General features: G+C 42.9%; 1 protein-coding gene across 1 annotated transcript; it reads right to left on the bottom strand.

The window, feature by feature from the left end:
- Positions 1–1,997: 1,997 nt before the first annotated feature.
- On the bottom strand, positions 1,998–17,535 carry fam131bb (family with sequence similarity 131 member Bb). Its single transcript, XM_041043787.1, has 12 exons — positions 17,395–17,535; positions 17,184–17,253; positions 16,481–16,568; positions 14,451–14,568; positions 13,710–13,803; positions 10,657–10,688; positions 7,636–7,738; positions 5,624–5,848; positions 5,303–5,443; positions 3,572–3,876; positions 3,005–3,271; positions 1,998–2,357 (listed from the first exon to the last, which is right to left on the bottom strand). The coding sequence occupies exons 1-12, from the start codon at positions 17,533–17,535 to the stop codon at positions 2,139–2,141; spliced, it is 1,803 nt and encodes a 600-aa protein (XP_040899721.1). The 3' UTR covers positions 1,998–2,138.
- Positions 17,536–26,391: the final 8,856 nt, after the last annotated feature.

Raw genomic sequence — 26,391 nt, 5'->3', positions numbered from 1 at the left:
ATATATATTTTTTTTATCTTAAAAGTTTCTCACACAATCATCAAAGTGAGAGGAGAAGGTGCTCCCCAACAGGGAAAAGATGAAAACAGTGGTTGTATATTGTAAAGTTCGTCAGTGAGACATGCACAGAAAGTCCACTTTGTTCACTGTCTCTCTTTAACTCCCCTCCTCGCTAGAAAACACAATTTCTTCCTCAGGAGAAAGAAAGAAAAGCAAAAAACCAAATGAAAACATGCTTCCTCAAACATCATCATAATCACTATCACACACCAGGCAGCTGCTTCACAGTAATCACGATGAGCAGGAAGACACCGATCTATTCGGCTCTAGTGTTCAGTCCTAGTCTTCTGTTCTATTCCCTGATTGGCTGATTGAGCGGCACACGGGCTGCGATCTTCCCCGTGAACTCAAGCCTACTGCTGTACTTTGTTTCTCCGCTGATGGATAAAGCACCCTCCAGTTTGAGTGATCGCTCTATTTACAACACAAACATACCTATGTTTCATTTGTCTTTATGTGGTGGTACACGCGAGAAAAACAAAATTCAGGCCTCAAGTGTGAACTTGAGAGCAATCCCAAAGTAAAGTGGGACTGAGAGGTGTAAAAAAATAAAGAACTCATACTGTACTAGAACAGTTGTGACTGTGAGCGAGAGGCGATTTTTATATACTTAGACTATTTACATCTATACGACAGAGCTGACACTGGTCTGGTGGGAAACCAGTGTTTTGCCTGCCTATTGCTGGTTACAATTTAGATATTCTGTGTGTGTGTGTGTGTGTGTGTGTATAGTGGTGGTCTAAGTGAGCCAGCAGAGATTCCATTTTCAACACACATCTGAAAGACTCCCCTTGTTTATCTTTGTGTCTTAAGGAAGCATTTGATTCTCTCCCATGTGGACAGTGAGAAGACATCAAAAACAACGCTCATATACTGCCATCTGTCTTCCAGTACATTCAAAATAGTGGTTATCATCCTCAATTTATCACGACTACGTCTGTGGAACAAAAGCAGCTGAGGGTTCGTGTTGTTAAGTGGCTCGGTTTTGGTTGTCCGTGGTGCTGAAAGCTTTCAGACAGGGAACTGGGTAACATCAACAGTCCAAAGGCAACCTCTGATCTGTTGGATTGCATCAGTGCAAAAGAGATTCGCTTATGCAGCTCTGTCTTTATTTCTCTGCTCCAGCCCACCCCAGGTCCACTGTGGCCCCACCTGGGATACTACGGTTCAGTGCAAAGTCTATACGGTGCTGTATAGTACAGGTACTCCATAGTATTCTGAAGAAACATGCATACAGAGAGACAGAGTAGGAAGCACACTATCTTACAGTACAATCCTTATCTGTGCAGTGTTTAGTGTGTGCAGTCTACAGGACAGGCCTGTCCCTGGGTTGTGCCTCAGGCATCCTGGTGCCACAACATCATACAAGAATTTATTTTAGAGGGTTAAATGGCATTTCACTGAAATGCTGACATTTTCTGAGCCTGCTTTAATTATAGGTGACATTGTCTGGGTTGCCATTTTTAAAGTATACTGTGTGTGTTTGATGCAACAGGGAAATTGATTTAACACTATCTAATATGTTGAGTAACAGCTGTAAACAGAGTAGTTCTCCCATAGGAAAACTGTAATATATTATTATACACTTATACATAGATTTTTCCCATGTTCTTTTTTTTGCTTTATTACAAAATTATTCTTATTATAATGTTTTATTATGTTAGATTTTCATTATCATTATCAGACGATGACAGGGTCAAGTTGCTTGTCTTCATAAAAAGCATGCATGTTTCCATTCCCCTCCTCTTCACCTCAGCAAGGTTTCATTTCGCTGATGGAAATGTCTCTGTCAGTTGGTGCTCCTCATCCTCGTCCTCCTTCTCACTCCTCTCTTCTTTTACCTTTGGGATATAAGGCTTACAAAGAAATAGGTGTCCTTTGTTGCATCAACTCATGTCTCGTTAAGAGTTCGCTTCCAAATCTGTTTCCCACTGTTTTGAGGAATTTGTCTCGCAACCAAAAAGTGTTTGTGATACCTGAAAAGGAACAGATTAATAGATATATATTGTAGTATTACGCTCATTCCTTCCTGACTCCCCGGTCAGTTTGTAATAAGGAGTCTCTTAACAGACAGGAACTCAGTTGGTTGCTATGGAAGCGGCCGGCCCCTCCTCCTCCTCCTCTTCCTTCTCCTCAAGTGTCTGAATGAGGCCGGAGGTGACATCGGAGGCCTTCCGCTCTGTGATTGGCTCCGCCGGCGGTTGCCCCGGACTACTGCCTCCGGAGGCATCCCCTTGTTGCGTGGGCGGGGTCAACGTGACCGACTCTGGCTCTATGCACAGTATCACCTCCTCCTCCTGGTCAGGACAGATGGAGCCAAACATACAGCAGGTTCAGTCAACTAAGGTCACAGACAGAAGCAGTTTAACCATAGTTTTGCACCATAAATGACTAAGGGGCCGTAATGATGGCTTTGCATGTATTCAATCAACTACAAGTCTTAAACTGTTTACAGTACTGCCAATTGTCCATAAGTTTATCGGCTGATTTCTCTTTCAGAAACCCAAAAGAATTCAAGCTTTTTTCAGATGGGTAATTCTGTCACATTCAATATTTAGTGGCCATTAACGTGTGCTTGTTTCTTTTTTGTTCTGTTTTATTAATTAAATCATAGTTACATGGTGATGCACTTGTGAGTAAGGACGGTTTCTGCCTTTGTAAAAGCTGTGGAAAACCTAAGTAAGCCAACCTTGAAACACGATGAATTGAACTGCTACTTTTGTGAATTACAGGTAATGACATCAGATGATGTCAAAATGGTTTTGTCCAGCGAGCAACCCTACAGGTGTAGATGACCGCGAATCAATCTTTAAAACTTAGGGAATCATTTGGAAAATAAGTGTATGATGAAGGCAAATTATACATGAGTTGTATTTAATTAATTAATTTAATATTAATCACTGAATATGTAATTTTATGTAATCTAACCCCAGGTTCACCTCACCTTGACCTCCTCCTCCTCCTCCTGCTGCTCCAGTAGTGGAGAATGTTCTGTTCCCACCATGTCATCTCCAGAAGGGGGACAGAGGCTCGGCTCCACCACCGCCGCCACACCTATATAGCCTCCGGCCTCCGCCTGATAGGCCTCCATCTGCCCCGTGTTCCACAGGTCAACCAACGGAGGGTGAACAGGATGCACCAGACTGTGGATGGTACTGTTGGGCGTCGCTTGCAAAGAGTGGTTGGCGCTGTGCAGCCTGTGCTCCAGGGACTAGAAATACAAGGATCAGACAGCGATCAGAGAAAGTAAGGGGTGAAGAACAAAAGACAGAACTGAGATCTGTTGCTTGTTTATAACCAACTCCAATTACAGTATTTCTTTATTCTAAGTTTATTTCATTTATTTATTGCTCTGTTGGTTTCAGGTTTATTCATCATCAAAGTGGCTTAGAGCAACAGGAAATGTGTTCACACACTAAATCTTAACCACATGTATTGTAGCATCTTGGCTAAACCCATGAATTCAATCACACCCACAGAACTGAGACTCCACCTGCTCTCATTCAATCACCTGTTGTTGCTGATACTGCAGGAGCTGCTGTTGCTGGTAGTGCTGGATCTGTTGGATCTGCTGCAGCTGCTGTAGTTGACTCTGCTGCTGGAGACTGAACTGCTGCTGCTGTTGCTGTGACAGGAAATGAGCCTGCCCGTCGTACGCGTCCGTCCCCATAACATAGGAGCCAGCAGGGGGAGATGCCACACCGGAGGGATCGTTGTTTATCGGCTCCCAGGCATCAGAGGAGGAGAGGCAGTAGTGGCCCTGGGAGACGTAAGTGTGAGGCCACACCTCTGCTGATGAATGGTGCAATATCTGATCTGGAAAAAATGAAAAATACAGCAGCTGTGATTACTGCTCTTCAGACAAGTGATGAAAACAGGAAGAGAGTATGGTAGAGCTTTAGAACCTAGAAACACAACAGATGCTGCTGTTCTTTGGTTTTAATTCAGAACTTTGCAGGAAGAAAAGCACAAACAGGTCATTGCCCTAATTAAAGATCAATATGGTCTAATGACCATCACATTTAGCTTGTAACAATACTGACATAACTTCAAAGGTTTGCAGAGTAAATCACACTTTTAATTGTACTTGGATAATTTGGTGATCATGCAGTAAAGAAAAGTTTGAGCAGGGCAGACTAATTAAGTTTGAATTTTGGCTTTGATCTGTCCCACTGAAAAGAGTGAGCAGGTTTGACTGGGATCTAGATCCAAAGACTCAGCAGAAAAGTCTCCACACTGGCTGAATAAATGTTATGACAGAAACTCTCTGGCACACCTCGCACTGTTGATTCATCACTTGTGTCAAACTGTATTATGCAGACACAGCTTTGATTTTGTGCAGTTTATCTTTCTCTCAAGAGAAGGGTATAAATTGGGCCCGAGAGTAAACACCGCAACACATTCTCACCCCATGCTAAAAGTTTATTTGCTTAAAAATGACGAGATAATTTGATGCAAATGAATTAATGAAGCGTTGTACCCTTAAGGACGTTTATTTTACAGCAACAAAGTGCTTATTATAATTGTCTGCACCTCTAACTTCATGAGGAGAAAAACTTTGCATGTAGGATACATTGCTGTGGACTAAAAATGCCCCAAATCTCTATTTAAACAGATGCAGTGGCTGGTTTTACCTTCCAACAGTCCATGTTGGAAAATGTGAAATGAATAATGAGGGAACCCTCCAGCCCGGAGAGAGGAGATGGAACAGTATGTTCTCATTACTAAGCAACATGACACATGCTATACTGCAGGCTGCCTGTCTGCGCCTACACAAACACTAACGTTTAACACAGCAGTTTTAAACCTCGCTGGCCAATTCCATTATTATTACTCTGAATAACTTGTGTTAAATATGCAAAATTACATCATTTCATTGAGCATTTAGAGAATATATTGTCTGCCAATACGACGAAGTAACTAACTACATTTCCTACATTTTACTGGTACTTGAGTATGTCCATTTTTATGCTACTTTATACTTCTACTCCACTGAATTTCAGAATAAAAATTTTGTAGTTTTAACTCCTGATCAGGTTGTAGTTTTATTTTGTCATAGTGTTACAGTTACTCAAGCAAAAGATCTTAATACTTCTTCCATATGTATGTCATGTGCACTCATAGCATGTTGTCAATTTTGTTTAAAATAGTCATTACCACATAATTACCATGTGTAATGCTTCTTAGATTCTGCAACACAAGCTACTTTTAGATTAGGCTGCAGTCATGTGTAGTCCATTACCTCGACTGGTGATGCTCTCCTGGTTGACCTCGCTCAGATGAGCCACACTGCCCTGGTTTGATCCCGACCGCGGACTCTCTCCGTCCATCGATGACCAGGCTAGAAGTGTTGCCTCTGAGATCGCAAACTGCTGCAGGATACCTGAGGTCAGAGTTCAAAGGCACAAGTCAGGATCATTGTGAGGACCTGCGTCATGTTTAATTGGCCGAATAAGTGTTATAAATCCAATAATGTGATGAGCACATACATCTGCTGATGACGGTTAACAGGCTCTGTGGCTTGTGTGTGTGTGTGTGCGTGTGCATGTGTGTGTTTCCGAACCTGCAGCGAAACGGGCCTCCTTCTCTCCATCGCTGAGGTCACTGTAGGCATCGTTTTCCAGCCGCCGCTCCTTTTCCCGTTCCTGGGTGGTGATGCGGGACTGAGGGATGCCCCCTGCACCCACCGTCTGCATACCCCAGTTTTGCCATTCAATCATGTGGGCGACACGACCCTGAGCCATGGCTGTGGGCTTGGTGACTCTTTCCTTCATGGTGCGGGTCACTCCTGGTAGTAGAGAAAGACATGGGACAGAGGAGGGAGCGGAGGGAGGGAGGGAGGATAGACCAATTAGGGGAGAACGGAACAAAGAAATGACAACGGGAAGGATTGGGGTTAAGGAAGTGAAAGATATGATGAGTTGATGAAAACAATTTTGAGGGAAGATGGAGAAAAGATTGAAGTAGTAGGTGTGTTGTTTGGAGATAAAGTGGTGCAGATAGAAGAAAAGAGAGGGACAGAAATAAGACAGATCTGTTATTATCAAGTGTATAGTTCTTTTGGTCATGGGAGCTGTGATGGCCAGTGAAAGTATGGATTTCCAGTAGGGTTGGACTGATAAACCTGTTTGGAAAATGGGGTGACATAATAGGCAGTCAGTGTTGACCTCCCATAATGCAGTTCATCTCATTTCATTGTGCTGTAAGTCCAGTTCAGATTGACCTGAACTGGATCAGACAAGTATGTATGACTATGTGTGATGATATTAAAGCGTTATTAGTAATATTTTCTAGTTTTTCAAATTGTAATTTTACTCTAACAATTTGTAAATTTGGTTTTGATATCAAGAATAAAAATCTGGGTGAAACATTGAATGTTCACTCGGTTTATTCACTGAAGAACTAAAATGTGGGGGGAAACTGGGATGTGTGGGGGACTTAAATGAGCTCTTTAAAAAAAAAAAAAAGAATATTGAATACTGGCAGCCTCAAATAAAGATAAGCCTGTAACAAAAAACATTATCAGTCGAATCCTACTGATTAAAAGCTTGTATCTTACTGAGGGTCTGCATGAACATGGATTGTAGCTAAATGACAAGGGTTGTGGAGGTGGAATTCATGTGTTTAATAAGTCGAAGCCATCATCTGCTCACCCTACATGGAGGAAAGGAGGCAATGGATGTGTCTTTTCTGACAAAGGTGCATTGTGGGATGGAACAGGTTAATTGGGGTGAGGTGGCTGTGTGGCATGAGTAATGAGAGGTTGCCTTGTTGACATGATAGCTTTCACACCTCTGCTAAGCTGTGCTGGGTAAGCAGAAAACTGCTCTCTTTCTCCTCGCTGTCTGTCTGAGAACTTGACTCATGCAAACACTGCAGAACATACACTTTTAAAAAAAAAGAAAAATTAATTTCCTGCTACCAAGCAAATACCAGCTGATATCTGCATAATGGCTGTGCTCCATATTTCATGTGACCAACATATGATGACACACAGTGTAAATCCCTGGTTCTTTGATTCTCTCTGATGGTGGCGCATGGAGATGAGATTTATGAATAAATTATAGGATTAAATTATAGGACAAATCAGCACCACACCACACTGTGCAGAAGCTGCACTTCATTACACTGCACTGCAATACACTTCACTGCACTCAAATAAACTGCACTGCACAAAACAGCTGGATTAAACCAAAGACACTGTACTTCACTACACTGTACTTAACTCTATTTAACACGGCACTTTACACAGTTCAAAACATCCATACTAATACTTGTTCAGGACACCACAATTTCACAACCACTTAACATTAAAAAAAACTACACTTCCCACTCACCACTCACCACTCACCTTTTCTTAGAGCTACAAGGTCTATGATGATGCACTGAGTGTGTGTGTTTTTTAGGCTGAATTTATTCCATCAATGAGTCACGAGGAGCCATTGACGAGTGTTATCACAGTGTGGGGAGGAAGTGATATAGGGGAACCCGTTTCGGGTACCATGCTGACTCCAGGGTCCACTGAGGACAGAGCCAACATGGGGTTGGTTTACCAGTTACAGCACAGACACACACCTGACACACCTGACAGAGAAGACTTAGCCAGTGCACCGATGCCATAGGCATTTGAGTTCCTCTTGAGCCTTGGTAGGATTGACGTGGTATCTTCCATAGACAGCTAGAGGGAGAGAGGAGAAAGGAATGGAGGAGGGGAAAAAGCGTGGAGAAAAAGATAGTATGGCAGGTGTGACAGGGCACACAAAGACATTGAGACAGTGTGTGTTAGAGAGGGGTGAGTGGAGAGGAGAAGTGATGGAGATGTTGGGTTAATACAAAAGATAAAATCAGCATTATCCTGATTCTAGGTTATTGTGTACATTGTTTATTCTGTACCACTAAGTGATTCTGATTGTGCTCACTATTGTGCACCGCTACGATAAAACCGAAAGAGATCAACTGTAAAGCCAAGGTGGGGCGAGGTGGGAGGGGGATAGAGCCGATTGCTAAAAGGTGACTTAAATCAAACCAGGTGAAAGAAAAAACAGGGAAAGAAGAGTAGTAGATGAAGGAATGGTGTCACGACACTTACATTGATTCCTTCCCATGAAAATTCTGAACGTCCATGCTGAGGAAGAGAAATAGGAGGAGAGAGGGATGGGGAAAGAGTAAGAGAGTGAAAGGACAGAGAACATTGACATGCATGGAGGGGGAAATGGGAGAAGACAAAGAGAGGCGGGACAGAAGGGGGGGGTTGCACATTGGACATGCAGAGGAAGATAAAGAAATAAAGAGAAAGGAGAAGAAAAAAAGAGCAGACAGATACACAGGATTTTCCAGGAACGAGGAAAAGCAAGAGTCAAGGACCAGAATGACAGGGAGGAGGGAGGGGATTAAACAGGGATCAGTTTATATTTGCTTAGTTATGTATAGCAGAGTGAATACGCTACAGATGAATGACTCTCGTCTCTGGTTACATGTGCTGCCAAAAACACTGAAAGCCGGCGGAAAATCGTGTGTGTGTGTGTGTGTGTGTGTGTGTGTGTGTGTGTGTGTGAGAGAGAGAGAGAGAGAGAGAGAGACAGAGAGCAAGTGAGAGATGTCATTGCTGTGTGGAATAGTATCTGATGCTGCAGACAGACAGGGGACTGAGGCTATCAGGAGGAGGGGGAGTGTATGTGTTTATGTGTGTGTGTGTGTTGTGTGTGAAGGCAGGAACAAAGAAGATAAGCAGCAGCCTCTGCCACACCACTTGTCTCTATCAGCTGGACTGACACTAACTAGACCGGGGACACTGGTGGGTTAGTGGCTGTGCTGAAATGTTTTCATCTTCCTGTCGATATAAACAGACAGTGGAGGCCGAGCAAAAATAAATGAGCAAACAAACATAACTGGAAAAATAACACTTGCTCCCAACCTTTATTACACATATTTTCTGTTGTTTAAAATCTGTCACAAAGGGGCCCATGTCTCCATTTTTATATTGGATCCCGCAGATCCTTTATTTAGCCTGAAGGAGTAGTTTGACATTTTGTGCTTATTTGCTTCCTGACGGGGAGTTAGATGAAACGCCAGATACCACTCTCATGTCTGTATTGTAAATATGAAGCCACAACTGGCAACTGGTTAGCTTATCCTAGCCTAAAGAGTGAAAGCAGGGGCAAACAGCTAGCCTGGCTCTGTCTAAAGGAAAGAAAACTCTCTTATCAGCACTTCTTAAGCTCCCCCATTAACACGTTACATCTTCTTTTTTTTAACCCATACAAAAACCTTCTTGCTGGAGTCATGTCATCAGGTTAGTTTGCCAGGCAACCAGAAGACACACCAGAAAGTTTCTTAAAGTAAGAAAAGTTGTCAAGTAAATGTAGTAATAAATAAAATATTTCTCTCTGAATTATTGTAGAGAAGAGGTATTAAGGAAAATTAAGTGTAAATGCATACAAGTTCCTTAAAATTGTATTAAATACATTCCACAGTTCCCCCTCTGGTCAACAGACTGTAAAATGTAAAAAGCAGGTAATTTAATGCTGAATGACATAATGAGCTCACGTTAATCGATATCATCCTCTTCCCGTTCTTTTCTTCACTCCTTCTTTTTCTTGTAATTCTATTCTTTGCTCCCTCTTCCTCCCTCTCTGGCTCTCTGCTCATCTGTCTCTCTCTCTCTCTCTCTCTCTCACGTTCTTTCTTCCTCTCCCTCTACAGGAGTGGGTGTGATGAGAAATTCAACACACTTGAGTGGAAGAGCTGGGACCCTTCAAGCAGCTTTTCCTATGTTCCTTCCAAAAAGCCCTGATAGTGCTGATGTGTGTGTGTGTGTGTGTGTGTGTGTGTGTGTGTGTGTGTGTGTGTGTGTGTGTGTGTGTGTGTGTGTGTGTGTGTGTGTGCTTGGTTGTTTTTTATTTAATTTCTTTCCTCTTCATAAGACTAAAGGGCATTCTGGGGCACAAAGCATAAATAAATTATGGAATCAGTCCACAGTGCATTTGGTGAAGAAGTAGAGTTCTCTACATTTTAGTCCAAAATGGTTCCCTCTCCTGTGTCCTGTCTCAGAGGGATCAGTTTTGGAACATGAGATCAGTGTGGCAGCGGGAGACAGGAGAGGAGGGGAGAGGAAAGGAGAGGAGAGGAGAGGAGAGGAGAGGAGAGAGGAGGCTATACAGTAGTAATGGTGTGCAAGAAGTTGGAGGAAGATGGAGTGATGCCTCTGCTGTTTTGCTTTGAACCAGCACTGAGCAGTGACTCTCAGATGGACATCAAGCAACAAACTTAATAGCAACAGCAATGAGCCAACCAAACCAGCGATTGTTCAGCCTTCCAGCTACGCCACACCATCATGGGTGGGGTAGTGTAGTGGAAGGTAAGCGACTGACATTGACATGATGTGTGCTACTTTACTAATCTACTAGCATAAGCACCTTGAGTTACAGAGAGCTAGTGGGCTGAGCCGCTTCTAAAAGCAGTAGCTCATCATGTGGCTGCCTGAGAAAACTGGTTTTCAGTCAGGAGCCATGTTGGTTCCTCAGGTGGAGTGGCAACAGTCCACTGTCAGAGGAAGTCAACAAGAGTGGTGAGCCAGAGGTGTCACTGAAGACTTACCTGCTCCCCATCCTTCTGGACTGGCACGCCATCTGCCGCTGAGAAGAGGGGAAAGGAAGGAAAAGAGAAAGACAAACAGAAAGAGAGAGAGAGAAGAAACAGTTTTTATTCTTTCTATTTAACTCAGTTCGGTGATGAAAAACAAAGCTTTGCTTCCACAAAATGTTCACTAATTTACCACTCCCAATAGTAAAGTAAAGTCTGTTCAGAAAGGAAGCTATTCTCTCCCCCCAAAAGAACAGCAAATATACATATGATGCACTGGTCTCTTAACAATGAACCATTTCTTGGGTGCCAGAGTCATAATGATAATTAAATATAAATATATCAACAACAATAAACACACCAAATAATACTTTAATTCTGTTTTTTCAACACACCCTCTCAGTAACAGGATTAGGTTTTTCCATGAAATGTAGCAGGTTAGCCCCAAACACATTAACATTAATTAGGGGTTTTCCTAAAATTGCTTTTTTCATAAGGAACACTTAAGAAACAATTCATTAAACCACACAAAAATTGAAGGGAAAGTCTACGCTTTCTCCATCGATGGAGTCTAATCACTAATCTAGTCTTTTTCTCCTTATTGAATTTCCTCTACATGGAAATGACACCTGCACAATGTTTAATAATGCACTATTTAAACTAAGTGGATGATCACACACAAAACCATCCATCCAGTCATCTGAAATACTTGCTGTCTGTTGGATAAATGAATGTTAATATCCCTCCTCTTTCCTGGCTGTCCAAATCCTAATTAAAACATTGGTTTAATTAGAAAGACTGTACTGGTAATGGAGTTTAAACACAGAGACTTCCGTCTCTAGGTGCCTGCTCTCTGTATCAGAGGGTCTATGCTCTGTGTGCACAACTCTCTGAGGGGCTCACTCCTGTATCAGCACTCTGTGTGTCTGCGTGTGTGTGTGTGTCTATGTGTGTGTGTGTGTGTTGCTGAGCTAATCACGTTTTTCACAGCTGCATTTGGCAATCATGAGTGAATCCTCTGGAGCCCTGAGAAACACAGAGTTGTTGGCTCTCTGGATGTCCAGTGATGTCTCTGACCCACTGACCCAGTGATTCAGAAACATCAGCTCGACTCTGTCTCTGCTGGGCTCTCAGATATTACCCTTCCCTCTGAACTCCATCCAGTCGCATCAGATCACTGCAAGGGCAGGAGACGAGGGACAGACTTCATTCCAGAACCTGACCCTCTTTACCCGAGCGGGGAAGGGTGTGCCAACTACAAATCAGGGCCACCTTGCCTCATTTGTGCAATTAAGACTGTACTCACACCTCAGATGTCCTAATTTCTGCTTTTTTTCTTCTGCAAAGATTGTCTGAGAATCCTTGTATATCATCAGTTTCTGAGCTTTAATACATTTTTCCTGATTAAGTGTTTTATTTCCTGTTTTGTTTGACCCAGTTTGACTTAACCCACTTTTTGTATTTCTTCTGTAGTTAGCGTTCCCTGTGTTTCCCTAAATACCTCTGTACATTGCCACAGCAGGTACATGAAGTTGCTGTATGTATAAATAGCTGCTTGCCAGGGTAAATTTACCTTAAAAGGACACTCCAATGATTTTATATGTCAAAGTCCATTTACTAGACATGGGGAGTGCTACACCACTTGACAAAACAGATTGATAATGTCCTCTGTATCTCTGGAGGAATTACTTCAACATGGTATTACAGTACAAATCTTTAACACAGAGAAAACGCGTCTTACAAAAATGTCGGTGCGAAGTCTGAAGACATGTCCATTTACAAAAAAAGTTAAAGAGGGTCTGGCAAAAGATGCTATAGACTTTTTGGAGACTGACCTGTACTTTGACCTAAAAGTCGGGGTATCTTTATTTTTTTTATCTCTTCCAAGTCTAGCAGTCTTATGGAAGTGCAATACTAAATTGCTGGAATGCCCCTTTAACATTAAATATTTGTTGGACACATTTGCAAGTTAACTGAAACTGGTAAAATGACAAGCAAATGTCCAAAATCAGCCATCAATCAAACTTTGCTGCAGTTTTATGTGCAAGAAGATCCTCCTTACACAAAATAGAAACATTTTGTTCTGTACATTATGGTCCATCAGCGTCTATGTCGGTAGACGATCTGGTCTTTCAGTGGGCAGCTGTCATAAATGGTGAGACGAACATGCATTTGTTCACTGATATTAAGGACCTGACATTAAATGTCACATGAATGTTCAGACTGAAATGTTTCTTCCATTGAAACTGAATTGAAGCTGCTTTTGAAATATAATGTACTCTTTGAAATTGAAATACACCACTCACCAGCGGAAATATTGCAATAAATGTTTGTGTACACGGCCAATTATTGTTTTGACACTATAAGTGCTTTAAAAGTCTTCAAGGGCACTAATAGCAGCTGTTGACAGTACTCCCTGCTCTGCTGCAAGCCCACCTTTTTTCTATGAAACTGCGAGAAACTGTATGAGTGTGAACAAGTTCATCCAGAAAAAGAAAGCACTTTGGATCAGCTGATGGACACCCCCAGCTGTAGAAGTAAAGACACTATTTTGCATCAGGGTTTGCCATTTTCAGAGGGGATGGACATATTTATATTCAAGCACCACTTTCACTATTAGAAATGAACTCTGTGTGACCTCAGAGGGATTAGTCAGGCGTGTTTGATTTTTTGGCACCATGGAGCGTGGTGTTAGATGGTTACTTATTGGCTGATATCAGTTAGACAGAGACATGTCTCATTTTCTGCCCGGGTGGGAGAGAGTGTCCCAGATTTCTTCCTCATCTGGGCTCAAAATCTGCCCTGCAAACACAAACTATACATGAACATACTGTATATGCACACCCACATACATCGGGCCTACAGCAACATACAGTATAATGCATAGGGACACACACAATGCCACTCCCTCTCTTCCTCTGTTTCTCTCCCTCTCTTTCACTTTCTCAGCCTCTCCCTTTGCCATCCCTCAGCCTCGTTTGGCCAATTAGTAGATTAGCAGTCACTCTCTCCCCACATGAATCACAATATGGCTGGAGAGTTCTCTCGACTGCAGCAGCACAAACTACCACTGGAAAGCCCTCTAGTCTTCACACAGCAATGGACCAGAAACAGTAAACACAGACTGTGTACCTTTATAGCTGTATGTATGTTAGCTACTGTCTGTGAGACTCATGTGAGATTACAAAGCTCAGATGTCTATATCATGCTGTGATTAGTCAGACTTGTTTATAGTTCTCATAATATTTCTCTAGATGATGGGTCAGTAGTCATTGCCCAGCATCTCAGTGGTTTCTCAAGCCATGGCACACTCAGTATTCCTGCACTCGGGTAGGTGATGCTCATGGGCTCTCAGCAGCACGGTAAGCAAATGCGTAATTCTGCTCCCGAGCAGGCAGGCAGGATCCCTACTTGAGGAAACAGCAACAACAACAGAGCACATGACCAGAGCTCTGAGCCAGCTTTTCTTCCCCTGGCACTCTCCCTCCTCCCCCGCACACACACACACAGCAGTGCGGCGCTGGATACCCCCCTGCGGTCATAGGGGAGCCGGGCTTAGCTCAGCCGAGGAGAAGGAGCGAGGAGGAATGAGGGTGGGAGGGAGGAAAGAGGAAAAAGAGGGAGCAGCGCAGCCGTGCGTAACGAACACCCAAAGATCTGCAGCGGCTGCACTGTCAAGTCCAGCTCTGACTGTAGTGGCTTGACGGCTCCCACTGAAGTGGGAAGCATTTGAGCGTCATCTGTCTTTTTTACTCCCATTGCCCTGCAGCAGTAACGGCGACGAACCAGGGGGCTTGGTGCTTGTTTACCGTGACAGCTGCAGTAAAGCTGGTTGCCACGATGGGGTACTGGCTTGGATAGCAGCCCTCTTGCAGCGGTATGAGCAGATGCTGAGTGACTGAGCTCCAGAGTTCAGCAAGAACACAGCTGAGGACCAGAACCCAGATGGTTGGGAGAGTTTGGTGAAGGAAATGGAGTTAAGTGTGTCTCAGGACATAATCCACACACATGCAGGGGCTTTGATATTCACTTACTGAGACACTCAAGCACAGCAAGAGTTGCTGACATTAAATGGCATTCCCATTCTACATGCCCCTGTCATTTGCAGTCCTGACACGCCTCATTAATCTGTTTAGGCATGATTGTGGCTGCCATCCTGTGCAGGTCTTCATCACTGATACAGGGTAAATAGGCTACAGCAGTCATCAGTGCACTGACTGAGGTAACTAAAAACCTACAGCATGTTGTATCTTGGCACAGGCTGTTGCAGTTGAGCATCATAAACCTGATCACTCCCATAAACATCTTAATGGCCTGCTAAATATATAACGAACATTTAGACCTGGAAAAATGCAGTTATCCTGTAATCCTTCCATTCTGTTTAGATGAAGCAAAGAAAACCTGCAGTGGTGGAGGAAATCAACTGTTTAAGTGTGTGGCAGACAGTACTTTGTATGCAGGAAATCTTTATTTTCTCACTCTTTGATATTCATCGGTGACTTCCCTTCCGTCTTTGAGAACATGGCCTTTTTTTTATCAGCACTGAAGTAGTTAGTAGCTGCAGATAACACTGAGACAATCAGCGCTGGTTGAACACTAATGCTGAGCACATCTATAAATACCCATAAACTCACACACACACACAGAGATCAAATTGTAAAGACGAAATTCTCCCTTTCACAGCATTATGTTTCATTTTCATAACTCACTCTCTGGCTGAGTCACATTGTTTACAGAAATGCTTGCCATCATGAGCCCACACACAGGCCTCTTATTTCTGTGATCTGCCATATACATGTACAGGCTGAAAATGATATGCACAAGGACATGCACATATACACAGCCATATACATTTTAAGCGGTGCCTGGCCCATAATGATCCAGGTTTTGCCTGGCATCCAGGACAAGGCAGATCATAATAGAACACATTAGACAATATGACACAGAGACACTCACACACATAAATCTGTAGGTAAAGACCCTATGCTATATGGTATATGCTACATTGGAGTCCTTGAATGTATCAGCATGTGCACACATGCCCTGACACATGCTCACACAGGTAAGGGTCATCAGGTCCCACCATATCTCTGAGGTACTACATCACTGAGTCATTCACCTTGAATGTGTTCGTGCGCACAAGGCTTTTCCAACCGAGACAGAAGCCAATCAATCAGCCTCCACCTCAGTCTGCCAGATTTGCCAGTTTGCAGGCAGACTGTGAACTGGCAAGTCCAGGACATGGAATCAGTTGTTGACTGAATATGTGTGAAGACATGGTGCAGCGGGGGTGTTGGGTTTTTTAATTTTATGGAGGGGAATCCCTCTCTCTAATGCAGTAGTGGAAACAGTGATGGGACAAAGTGGTGAGGCAACAGTGGTGCATCTACTACTGTATATTCACGCCCACACATGGGCCCACATGTACATAAATATAGCAGCAAGATTACGACCCTGTGAGAGGTGGATGTAAACTGGAGGTCATTCGCAGAAATGTACACATGAACATGGGGCTCAGTATTATTTCTCTATACTACTAATTCCTCTATACTACCAATACTACACTTATAGTAAACATTTACCATATAGTAAACATATTGGGTATAGCTGCTTATTGAATCAGTAAATTGTGTGTCAGCAGTGGCTTCTTATACCAAAGTTAACTGAAGTGAAAAGAGAGAAAGGGTCTGCTTAGAGGCTTCACAAACAGGTGAGAGTTCTCATAATGCCCCACATTCATTTCTATAATTTCACCGCTGCAACCTGAACCATAGCAGTTATATTCACATTGCATGTAACTGCCCTATATTATACAATGATTAATGTTTCCAGCACTCACAGGTATGGAGTGGCCTGGTAACTGGATACAGAAAACTGCTTCTGATGTGTAGCTTTCAGCACAATTATGGGTAATAGCAACACTACACCTGGAAATGTGATCAGCATTATAACATTATTACTAACACTGTGTTTGGCAGCTGTAGGAATTTGCTGTCAGTGAAGCATACATGAGTTATGTACTACACACAAGCTGATCCGCAGAGAAAAAGCATTGTTTGTCACTATTTTGTGCACCTCCCATCAACTACATCTCAGACATCTCATCCCCTGTACATCACTGTCTGCTGTCACCTGACACACTAACAACTGTGGTGAGGGGCTAAACCAGATGTTAGAAGGGTTGCGGTCAATATGTTTCCTGTTCTGTCAGTTTGAAAGATGACCCAAAATAGCTATAAACATACACTGTATCTACTGCAAGGATACAGAATTTATCCTTGCAACCCTGGTATTTATGTCAGCCCTCATTTTCCAGCTGGGTGTGAATTAACACCTTGCATGTGTCTGCAGCATTTGTCGGGATCCTGCTTTTTTGGCCCAGAATTTTTTATGTTAAGGGTTTTCTCTTTAAATAAATCTAAACGGCCAGACCTCTAATGACATGTGATATCAATGTTAAGAGTGATGGGGATACTAAAGGTTTCTATAAATGTTGATACTACTAAAAAGATGCAACTGTATTTTCTTCAGTGTCACATTACCTGTGACATCCAAAACAAAATCAAATGTACAGTTTCCTGCAGGACACCATGCAGTCTGTGGTCTGTAGACCTGTTGGGCACAGACAAATTGCAGAGGCATTATTTTTGCAAGGAATAGATTACTACAGCACTGTGCGGGTACAAACGGATATCAGAGCCTGACCACGGAGTACACTCCCAGATATGATGGAGCTGCGAGAGATAGTGTTACCAGAGGGTAGACAGATGCATCAGGGCTACTCCCGTGCAGACTCAGATCCAGTCCTGCTGCCTGCTGCTCCTCCTGTTGATCTCTGCTTGGCAGTGTGGACTGCAGTTGAGAAGGCCGATCAATAGCACACACTAAAGCCATTCTCACCCAGGATAAACACAACCACGCCTCTAAACCGGTGGTACTGCTGCTGATTCTGTTGCTTAGAAGAGAATCACAGATCAGGCACACAAGCTGCTTGAAAATGTGTGGACTTCCCTTTTCTTAAGTACTGTTTACACATTAATGTTAGATTAAAGTGCCCACAGCTTAGGATAGTGTTTGTAAAATGAAGGGAAATCTTCTATTAAAGAGATCTACAGTCTTGACTACATGGGACTGACGGCATACAGTGTACTTTGGATGTGTACTCATGCATATTCACCTTTATCACAGCTCTTCATCACTTATCGCTGATTAGAAAATGTAACTGCTATTAGCAGAGCAGACTTATTGGATTCTTAAGCTTCTGTGATAAAAATGAGCATCAGTATTCAGGTGGCTTGCAATCAGATTAATGTGGCGCCTTTCCGAAGCCTTGTGTCTACTTCAATTACATTACTTCCAGCAGCTGGAGATGCCCAGTGTGTGGAGTCTCCTGTCTTGACCTGAGTGTTGACAGAAGGATCCCAGCCTCCTCTCCTGATCTGCAGTGTGTCAAATACTGTAATTTGGACAGCCTGAACTGCTGCCTCCGCTGTATTTAGTTCACACCTGCCTTCCTAACTGTGTCACGTACTACACTTTCTCCTGCACTTGCATATTCTAGATATTTTTAAAATCCTCTTCATCAAGAATTTACATTGAGTTAAAAAGGGGGTGGGGTGGCATGCACACCTGAGATCCTGTTTGTAACCTGGTTTTGACATTCGTGACCCTTGTAAAGGTTATGTTTTGCTCAGTGGTGTTAAATATGCGTTCAGACTGATGCTATGCCATAAATACGTTTGAGAGTCTGATGTGCTAAGCGGTTCATTAATATTTAATGCCAAAGGAAGTCTGTGTTTATTTTTACCTTGAGCATGTTTTAGACATGCAGGTCGTGAATGTGCACTGCAACAAATCTGAATCGTGTTCATGCGAACAATTGATTGTTTTTTAAAATGATCATTTATACAAACCCTCCCCTCCCAGTCTCTCCCCACTTAGCATCAGTCCTGGTGTTGGTTTGCTTAACATGTCATCTTATGGGTTTATCCAGGAGGGTCCTCACCTGCAAACTCCCATCAAACCCACACACCCTCGCCTGCACGTATTTGCCCCTCCCTCTCCCCTCTCTCCATTGCCATCCGTCCGTCTCCCCTCCTCCCTGCCTGCCTGCACTGAAATTCTTCCTCTGCTGCTCGTTTCTTCATCCCCCTCTATCCCTATTATTCATACAAATAATAACAAACTGTGCAAATGCCACTGACAATGGCATTATCCCTTTTCTCTTTTTCCTCTCTTTCTCCAAGCCATGCCATCCTATAAATAAGCACTATCACAGCGTTTCCATCTCCCGCCTCTCTCTCCCTTCTCTCCATCCCTCTCTACCTCCTACTCACACACATATACATACTGCCAAACAGCATCATAAATCAAGGGATGGGAGGAGGGAGGGAGGGGAGTAGGGAGGTGGGGGATGCAACCACACACACAGTAGCACATTATAACACATATTGCTTCTGACATCTTGCCTGTATACTGTGCAAAGCTTCTGTGACCATACATCCACAGCTTGATTATACATTGCACTGAAAGAGGCAAACATCTCTCTCTCACACACACATATACACAAACACACATACAAAGCCCGTCTCTACAAAAAACCCTCACTCCTGCAGGACCCCCGTCCTCCTCCTCACCCCACCCCGCCACCCCAACCCACCCACCTCCTCTCTAGCCCGCAATGAGGGAAGGGAAGAGAAGCGGGAGCTTACTCAGTCTCCTGGAGCCGATGCATCCCATGGTGTATTCACAAAGGCCCTGGATACAAGCGTGGAAGTGTTACCCAGACACCGTGCATTCTCCCTCTTCCTCCTGCGACTCTCCCTTTCTCTCGGCTTTAGCTTCTTTTTCTTGCTCTCCTGTGCTCTCTCTTTTTCTCTCTCCCTCCTGCGCTTGCTCGATCACTCTCTCTCCCTCCCTCTCTTTCTCTCTCTCTCTCTCTCTCTCTCCCTCACGCTCACCCTCTCTCTCTCTCTCTCCAGTGCAGTGTCTTAGAAGCGATCCGGTTAGTAAGTCAGTATGCCTTAGGGAAATAGATTAAGACTAAATAAAGATGTGAGGCACTATTAACATTATTTAAAACAAATATGTCATATATATTTTTCTTTTTCTTTAACAATATGCATCAATATCTCTAATATCTTACCTGTAACAACGGATTTATAATATACAATGCAATTTGTAGCAATTGTCACATTTATTTAAACAGTCTGAGTTACTGACAATGACTGACAATGACACAATTGGATAATTTGTAAACCAGATCAGAACAACCATGGGCAATAATCTAATGAGAGGTTAAAACAACAATTATACTGGCTGTGGGTGTATTGGGTTGCCACTAGCAGATCAATAGCACAGTGCTGAGAGTGCCGGGCTGCCATTGTTGTAGATATCTCTGCACTGCTGTAATATTGTTGAGCTAAAATGGGGGATTCTCTCTCTGTCTCCCTCTCCTGTGTGCACTCAGCCTAACAATGCACTGCAGCGGTTTCCTTGCACCTCTCCCCTCTCCATCTCCCTCTCAATCAGCCTCCACCTCCTCCCTCCTTCAACCCCTCCCTCTCTCACACTGATCGCTCCAAAAAAAAAAAAAAAAATTGCACGCACATACACCAATACTAAACAATTCAGAGGAAAAAAAAACAGTAGACAGTAGAGGGTTTTCCTTCAGAGTCAAGCCGCTCCTGAGTCTCCACCTCTTTCTCTGTCGTCTCTCTGTATTGATCCAACCCCTCAGAAATCTCTGTTTCTTGCTTACTGTTCACTGTGAATCACATTCCTAGATCTTCCTCTATCTTTTGCTCTCGACTTCTTCCCCACCACACTCCCTTCTTTCCTGCTGAAAAAACAAAGAGAGGAGTGGTTCTTTTATCGTCATCTCTCTCAGTTGACTTGTATCTATATCTCTAACACCACCACACCTAAACCCTCCACCTTCCCACAGTTTTACATCAACACTTGCTCTCTCTCTTTTTTTTGCTCTTTTCCTCCAACCTCCCTGTCTTTCTTACCCCTAACACCTACCCCTAACCCTCTCAGTCTGGGCAGCCCCCTGCCCGCCTCTTCGCTGATTACAAATTTATGTGTGCTGTGTCTAGAAGCGTTTGCCCTGCAAATGATGCAAGCAGTGAGAAAGTATGTGTGGTGGGGGGGGGTACATGTGTGGTCACTCATGTTTTGTTGACTTTGAACGCACATTGAGCGATGAAGAAAGGGAGAAAATGAACAGGACAGATGGAAGGACAGAGAGAAAAAAGACATGGGCAGATGGGGGGAGTGATGGGAAGGAAAGTAAAGAACAGTTGAGTCATGTGTGGGAGAGGTGTGGAGATGATGCTGTGTGAAATAAAAATTAGCACTCCAGAATGGACGGAGGAAAAAGACAGAAAATCCAGTCACTTAGTTTAAGAATTGAATAGATGTAAGAAAGAGAGAGAGAGAGATAAATAGGCATAGATGCGATATGTGTGTAGCAATAAAGGGTTTACAGTGGATGTGTGACTTGCCAGACATAACAAATCATACATAATCCAGCCAATCCCTGCATTGTGGGTTTATATATAGACATGTGTTAGCTCTCTCTGGTGGTTTCCCACTGGGGCAGAGAAGATGAGGCTATAGGCTGCTGCAGGGGTCAGCTTCACTCACATGCCCTGAACCTGGTTATTAAAAAAAACAACAAAAAAAACTACTCCCCTCTGATGTGTGTAATTGCTGCTGAAGCAAACTGAGTCTATTGTCTTCTACCCATGTCTCTGGCTCTCTATTCCCATGCATCTGCCCTTCACTCTGTGTCAGTCACTGTGAGGATGTCTTCATAATGCTTCAGTCAATCTCCCTCTTTTCTCAGCATCATAGGAAATCATGCTTTTTGCTGAAATCCTCTGTTAATCTTGGTGTATCTGCACTGCTTTACCTGACTTTCCTTGTCAATACAATTTGTATGTGTTTCTCGTTTTCCTCTGTATTAATGATGGGACATTTTTAACTCTTTGAGACACAAACACAGCTACAATTAATCAAGCGACAGAAGATTAACATGACAATACATTCAGTATCGTTTGGTTTTGGAAAATTGGTTACACAAAACAGGACATTTTTGTGATTTCACCGTGATTTCTCGCCTGTGGGAGGTGCCGTAGGACTGCATTGTGGATTGGGCAGCAGTCGCCCCTGCGACCTGGGCCTGGACCCAGATAAGCGGCAGATGATGACATGACACGACATTGATTTCTAAAAATCGTAGCCAGCGTTTTTCACTGTTTTCTGATGTTTTGTAAATCAAATGATCAGTCGATTAATTGAGCATATAATCTTCAGATTAATCAATAATGAATATAATTGTTTGTTGTAGCCCTATCGCACACACTCACATGCTTCTTGTACATACAGTCCACCTGTGACAACATGGTGATCTATGATAAGGACCGTCAATGCGAGACAAGGTCAACCACAGAGGGAACAAATTCTTGACACTAATCTCACTCATGATACATGGGCCATTCACAAAGAAGACTGCCTATCACCACTCTTCTCTGCTCCTTTCTAATTCACACACACACATTCACAACAATGCTAACAAAGCATGTACCATTACATGAAACCACTTTGCAACACATGACACAGACGACTTCTTTCATGTTCCTGTCAGCACGTCTCTTGTTTTCTTATCTGGGGTGATGATGCTGCACCGAATTTAAATGCAAGAGCGCCTGTTTAATATTATCTTGGAGACTCACACACACCTCATTCCTGTAATCAGTGACTTTCATGTACCTGTCACTATCTGTCTATCAGCTCCTGCCTGTTACGTAGGATGCATCTCAAGGATAATGAATAACAGCTTTAATGTTTTCTCGTTCAGGCATTCTGCACTGATGAATCGAAATTTGTGTTTCTAAAGTCATTATAAAGGTAGTCTTACCATTTTTGCTTTAAAAATAAACTAGCTCAGACTGGTTAAACTCCTCTGACATATACAGTTTTTGTCTTTATTCTCTGCTCTGCTGGATCCAACTGCTGTAAGTCTGCATTACTACAGTATATGTGTTAATTGGAACCACATGTTAAGCATCTGCCCTCAAGGAGCAAGCAAGTTAGATAGACAGAGAATGTGTGTGTGTGTGTGTGTGTGTGTGTGTGTGTGTGTGTGTGTGTGTGTGTGTGTGTGTGTGTGTGTGTGTGTGTGTGTGTGGTGTGTGTGTGTGTGTGTGTGTCTGTGCACGCGTATGTGTGTGTGTCTTGAGGAGGGGGGGTGGTGTTTATCTGACAGCAAGTCTGCATTGGGTTTCACATATGAGGAAGGATAGAAAATACGTGAGTGGGGAAGGAGGAGTGAGGGTGGATGGAGGTAAGAGAAGACGATGAGAGAAGAAACTGAAGAAGGAAAGAAAGACGAGAGGGAAATACTGTGTGCTTTGTTTTGAGCAGGGAAAGGGTGTAGTAGCAGATGGGTGGGGACAAGGGAAAGATATAAATGTAGTTATGAAAAGAAGCAGTCTCTGATAAGGTGTTCTCTAATGGTTGTGCTTAGGTTTGTTTTAGCCAGTGGGAGATGGAGTTTATAGTGTGTATTGTTAGCCGATGCTCTGGGCTATGATTTTTAACTTGAATTTTTCAGCACACATATTTTTTGGGGTGTTCTGTATTTGTGTGTGGGTGGTATGGAGTCCCTGCTCTCATGATGTCCGTGTGTGTTTGTGCACTCCAGTTCAAACACCAAGAAAAAACCTTGCATATGAGGAGTTCCCAACTCTCCTCTATTATTTACAATTCTCTTTCCTTCTCTCCTGCAATTACCCTACATTCTCTCTCGCCCCAACCCTCCTTGTCTCGACCACCACCACTGCTACACTGTTTACCCTCAGAGACGCTCCTGTGTTCGGCCTGTGTCCATTCTCCTCAACAAGCCTATCAGTCTCTTTTACAGTCATGCCAGTATCTCTGGGTTTCCACTTAACATACTCTCCTGTTTTTTATCACATCTCCAGATGAAGTGGATTTGCCTGCTGTCAGAGATTCTGGGGGAATCTTCTCCCCTTAAGGCATTTTAGTCTGGCTGTGTGTGGCACAGTAATGTGTGTGAGTCTGACACCTGCCGGGGGAACTGGAGAGCTGCAGTCTAACGCTGGCTTTGAATGGAAGCCAGTTTGGCAGCAGAGACATTTTTCCTCTGGGTGCTGAGTGAAGAGACCGTGTCCTGTCACGAGTATACAGATTCTCATCGTGTCTAAAGTACGCCTGGAATTTCTGCTTAATGGCTAAATGGTTTTTACTTTGCACAGCTATCTACCCCAAATCTCTATCGCAGGATACACTTTCGTATACTATGAGGGAGAAGATTTTTGCTCACTACATTACAGCATCCTTCATCAGCTCTATCTCACACCCTAGATTTACTCCAGTACAAATCTTTTGATCTTACCCTTGTTGATATAAATGAGGTGGACAAAATAATAGGAACATCTGCTAGTTTAACACAATACAATTCAACAGAACCACAAACTACAGCCTCCAAAATGACCATAAAGTTGATTCAACACCTCTTTCAAACAAAAACTGAACAACTCACCTTCATGAAGGTCAGCATTATTGCAGAGCCGCTGCATTAGACTGCATACGTTTTAACTAAGTGTAATGAACTGGGAGTGTAATTGATATTATTGCATTAGAATTATTGATGCATTATCCATCGATGTGTGTGCAGTAGAAGCACAGAATTACAAAAAACTAAAGTACAAGTATCTCACTATTGTACTTATATACAGTACTTGAGTAAATGTATTTACTTTATTTCCCACCACTGTTGGTTATAACTAAAAGAATATAAATATTGATATGAAAATCTTTGCCTAATTTTGTAGTGTCTTCTGTATTTCTATTTGTTTGCTTAGTGTATTTTTTATAAAATTCACTTAGCTTGGAAATCAAATATTCACCAAAAATATTTGTGCATGCACCATATTATATCAAAAGTTGAAAAGTGGAAAGAAAGGCAATATTTTTATTTCTAACTGCTCAGACAGCACAAATCATTTGCTTTTACACAGTCTAGAGCATTTAAATGGGCGTGAGCAATTAAATAGATTAACTTATATTCAATCGGCTTCTCACTTTTCCTTTGTTGAGAAAATGACTCTGTCCAGAGAGAGAGAGAGCGATAGACAGAGAGAGAGAGAGAGAGAGAGAGAGAGAGAGAGAGAGAGAGAGAGAGAGAGAGAGAGAGAGAGAGAAAGAGAGAAAGAGAGAGAGAGAGAGAGAGAGAGAGAGAGAGAGAGAGAGAGAGAGAGAGAGAAAGAGAGAGACTATACCACTGTATGAACAGGAAATGATCCAAGACTGGGATATTAACTGTGAGCACAGAGGTATTATGAGCAGGTACTGACTCACATGAGCAGTGGGAGGTGGAGAGGGAGGAGGGGAAAGGAAGATGGGAAGGGAAATGAAAGTGTATGAAGGGCAGACAGAGAAATGCAGGGATTGGAGGAGAAAAGCGGTGACAGAAGAATGCAGAATGAAAGAGAGAGAGGGGGAAACAGAAATATGGCACTTTAGAGAGGGAGGGGGGTAGAGGAACTGTTCATTCCAGGGTTTGGCTGCATTCCAGGCTGTCTGGCTCTGATTCTGCTGGCCTCCTGTTTTTTTGGGGGGGGGGTTGGTCTTACCTCCAGACTGACTGGACCCTAGCTCTGCCTTGTCCCTGCCTGATCCAAACTTTCCAAACTTCAGTCACCATGGTACCACCCATTGTTTGCAGCTGGCTGAAAAAGGGCAGAAGAGCATTACACATATGTCACTTCAGCTTCCTTACTCCCGTCACTGGTCAAACAGAAAGAACCCTCATGGACGGACTGGAATTTGGGACGACAAACAAACATGGACCACTTCTCACATAGAGTATATCACCCGTAACCAGAACAGGGTGCACACTTTTGTTCTAAGCACAGCATCACAGTTACTGTGGAAAGCTCTGAGTGGAAATTTGACACATTTTTTGTCCTAGTGGAAGTGGGGAGAGACTGGAAACATTCCTTGCGGGACAATAGGCTATCAAAGACCCCAGTGACCACTCCCTGTAGTTCACAGACATGAATCAGGCAACAACAGGTTATACAACAGCTACTGCAGACGATTGCATGTAGCAGAACTCAACCAAGATCTTGCCTACGGTTTCACAACCTGAAACAAGTGAAACTCTGCTGTATCTAAACCTGGGTGTCATAAGGTGATCTGTAAGGGGGTGACAGTCTCTGTAAGGCTGCAGTGAGTCAGATCATATACACATTATATTTATTGCTCACCTCGTATTCACATGGAACATATTTACTGTAACAAATTATTTAGTCTCACATTCAGATTTCAACAAAGACAAAACATTTGTCACTGTGCTGAGATAACTGAAATTGTTTCCCTAGTTTGTCTAGAAATATACTGAAAAAACACAAATGGGGTTATTTTCACTATCAGTTAATCTGCCCATTATTTCCTCAATTAATTGCTTCATCGTTTGCTCTATGAAATGTCAGAAGATAATGAAAAATGAATATCACAATTTCCTAAAGCTTCAAATGACATCATGAAATTACTTGTTTTATCAGAGCAATGCTCCAAAACCTAAAGACATTCAGAAAGCAGCAAATTCTCACAGCTGAGAGCCTCAAACCATAAAATGTTTGTTCTCACTTGACTGATTATCAAAATAGTTGCTGGTTATTTCTTCTGTTGATCGATTAATCGTCATTTCAGCTC

The sequence above is a fragment of the Toxotes jaculatrix genome, chromosome 8 (assembly GCF_017976425.1).
Source record: "Toxotes jaculatrix isolate fToxJac2 chromosome 8, fToxJac2.pri, whole genome shotgun sequence".
In the NCBI taxonomy this organism is placed as follows: Eukaryota; Metazoa; Chordata; class Actinopteri; family Toxotidae; genus Toxotes; species Toxotes jaculatrix.
This window is presented reverse-complemented; position numbering and strand designations above follow the sequence as displayed.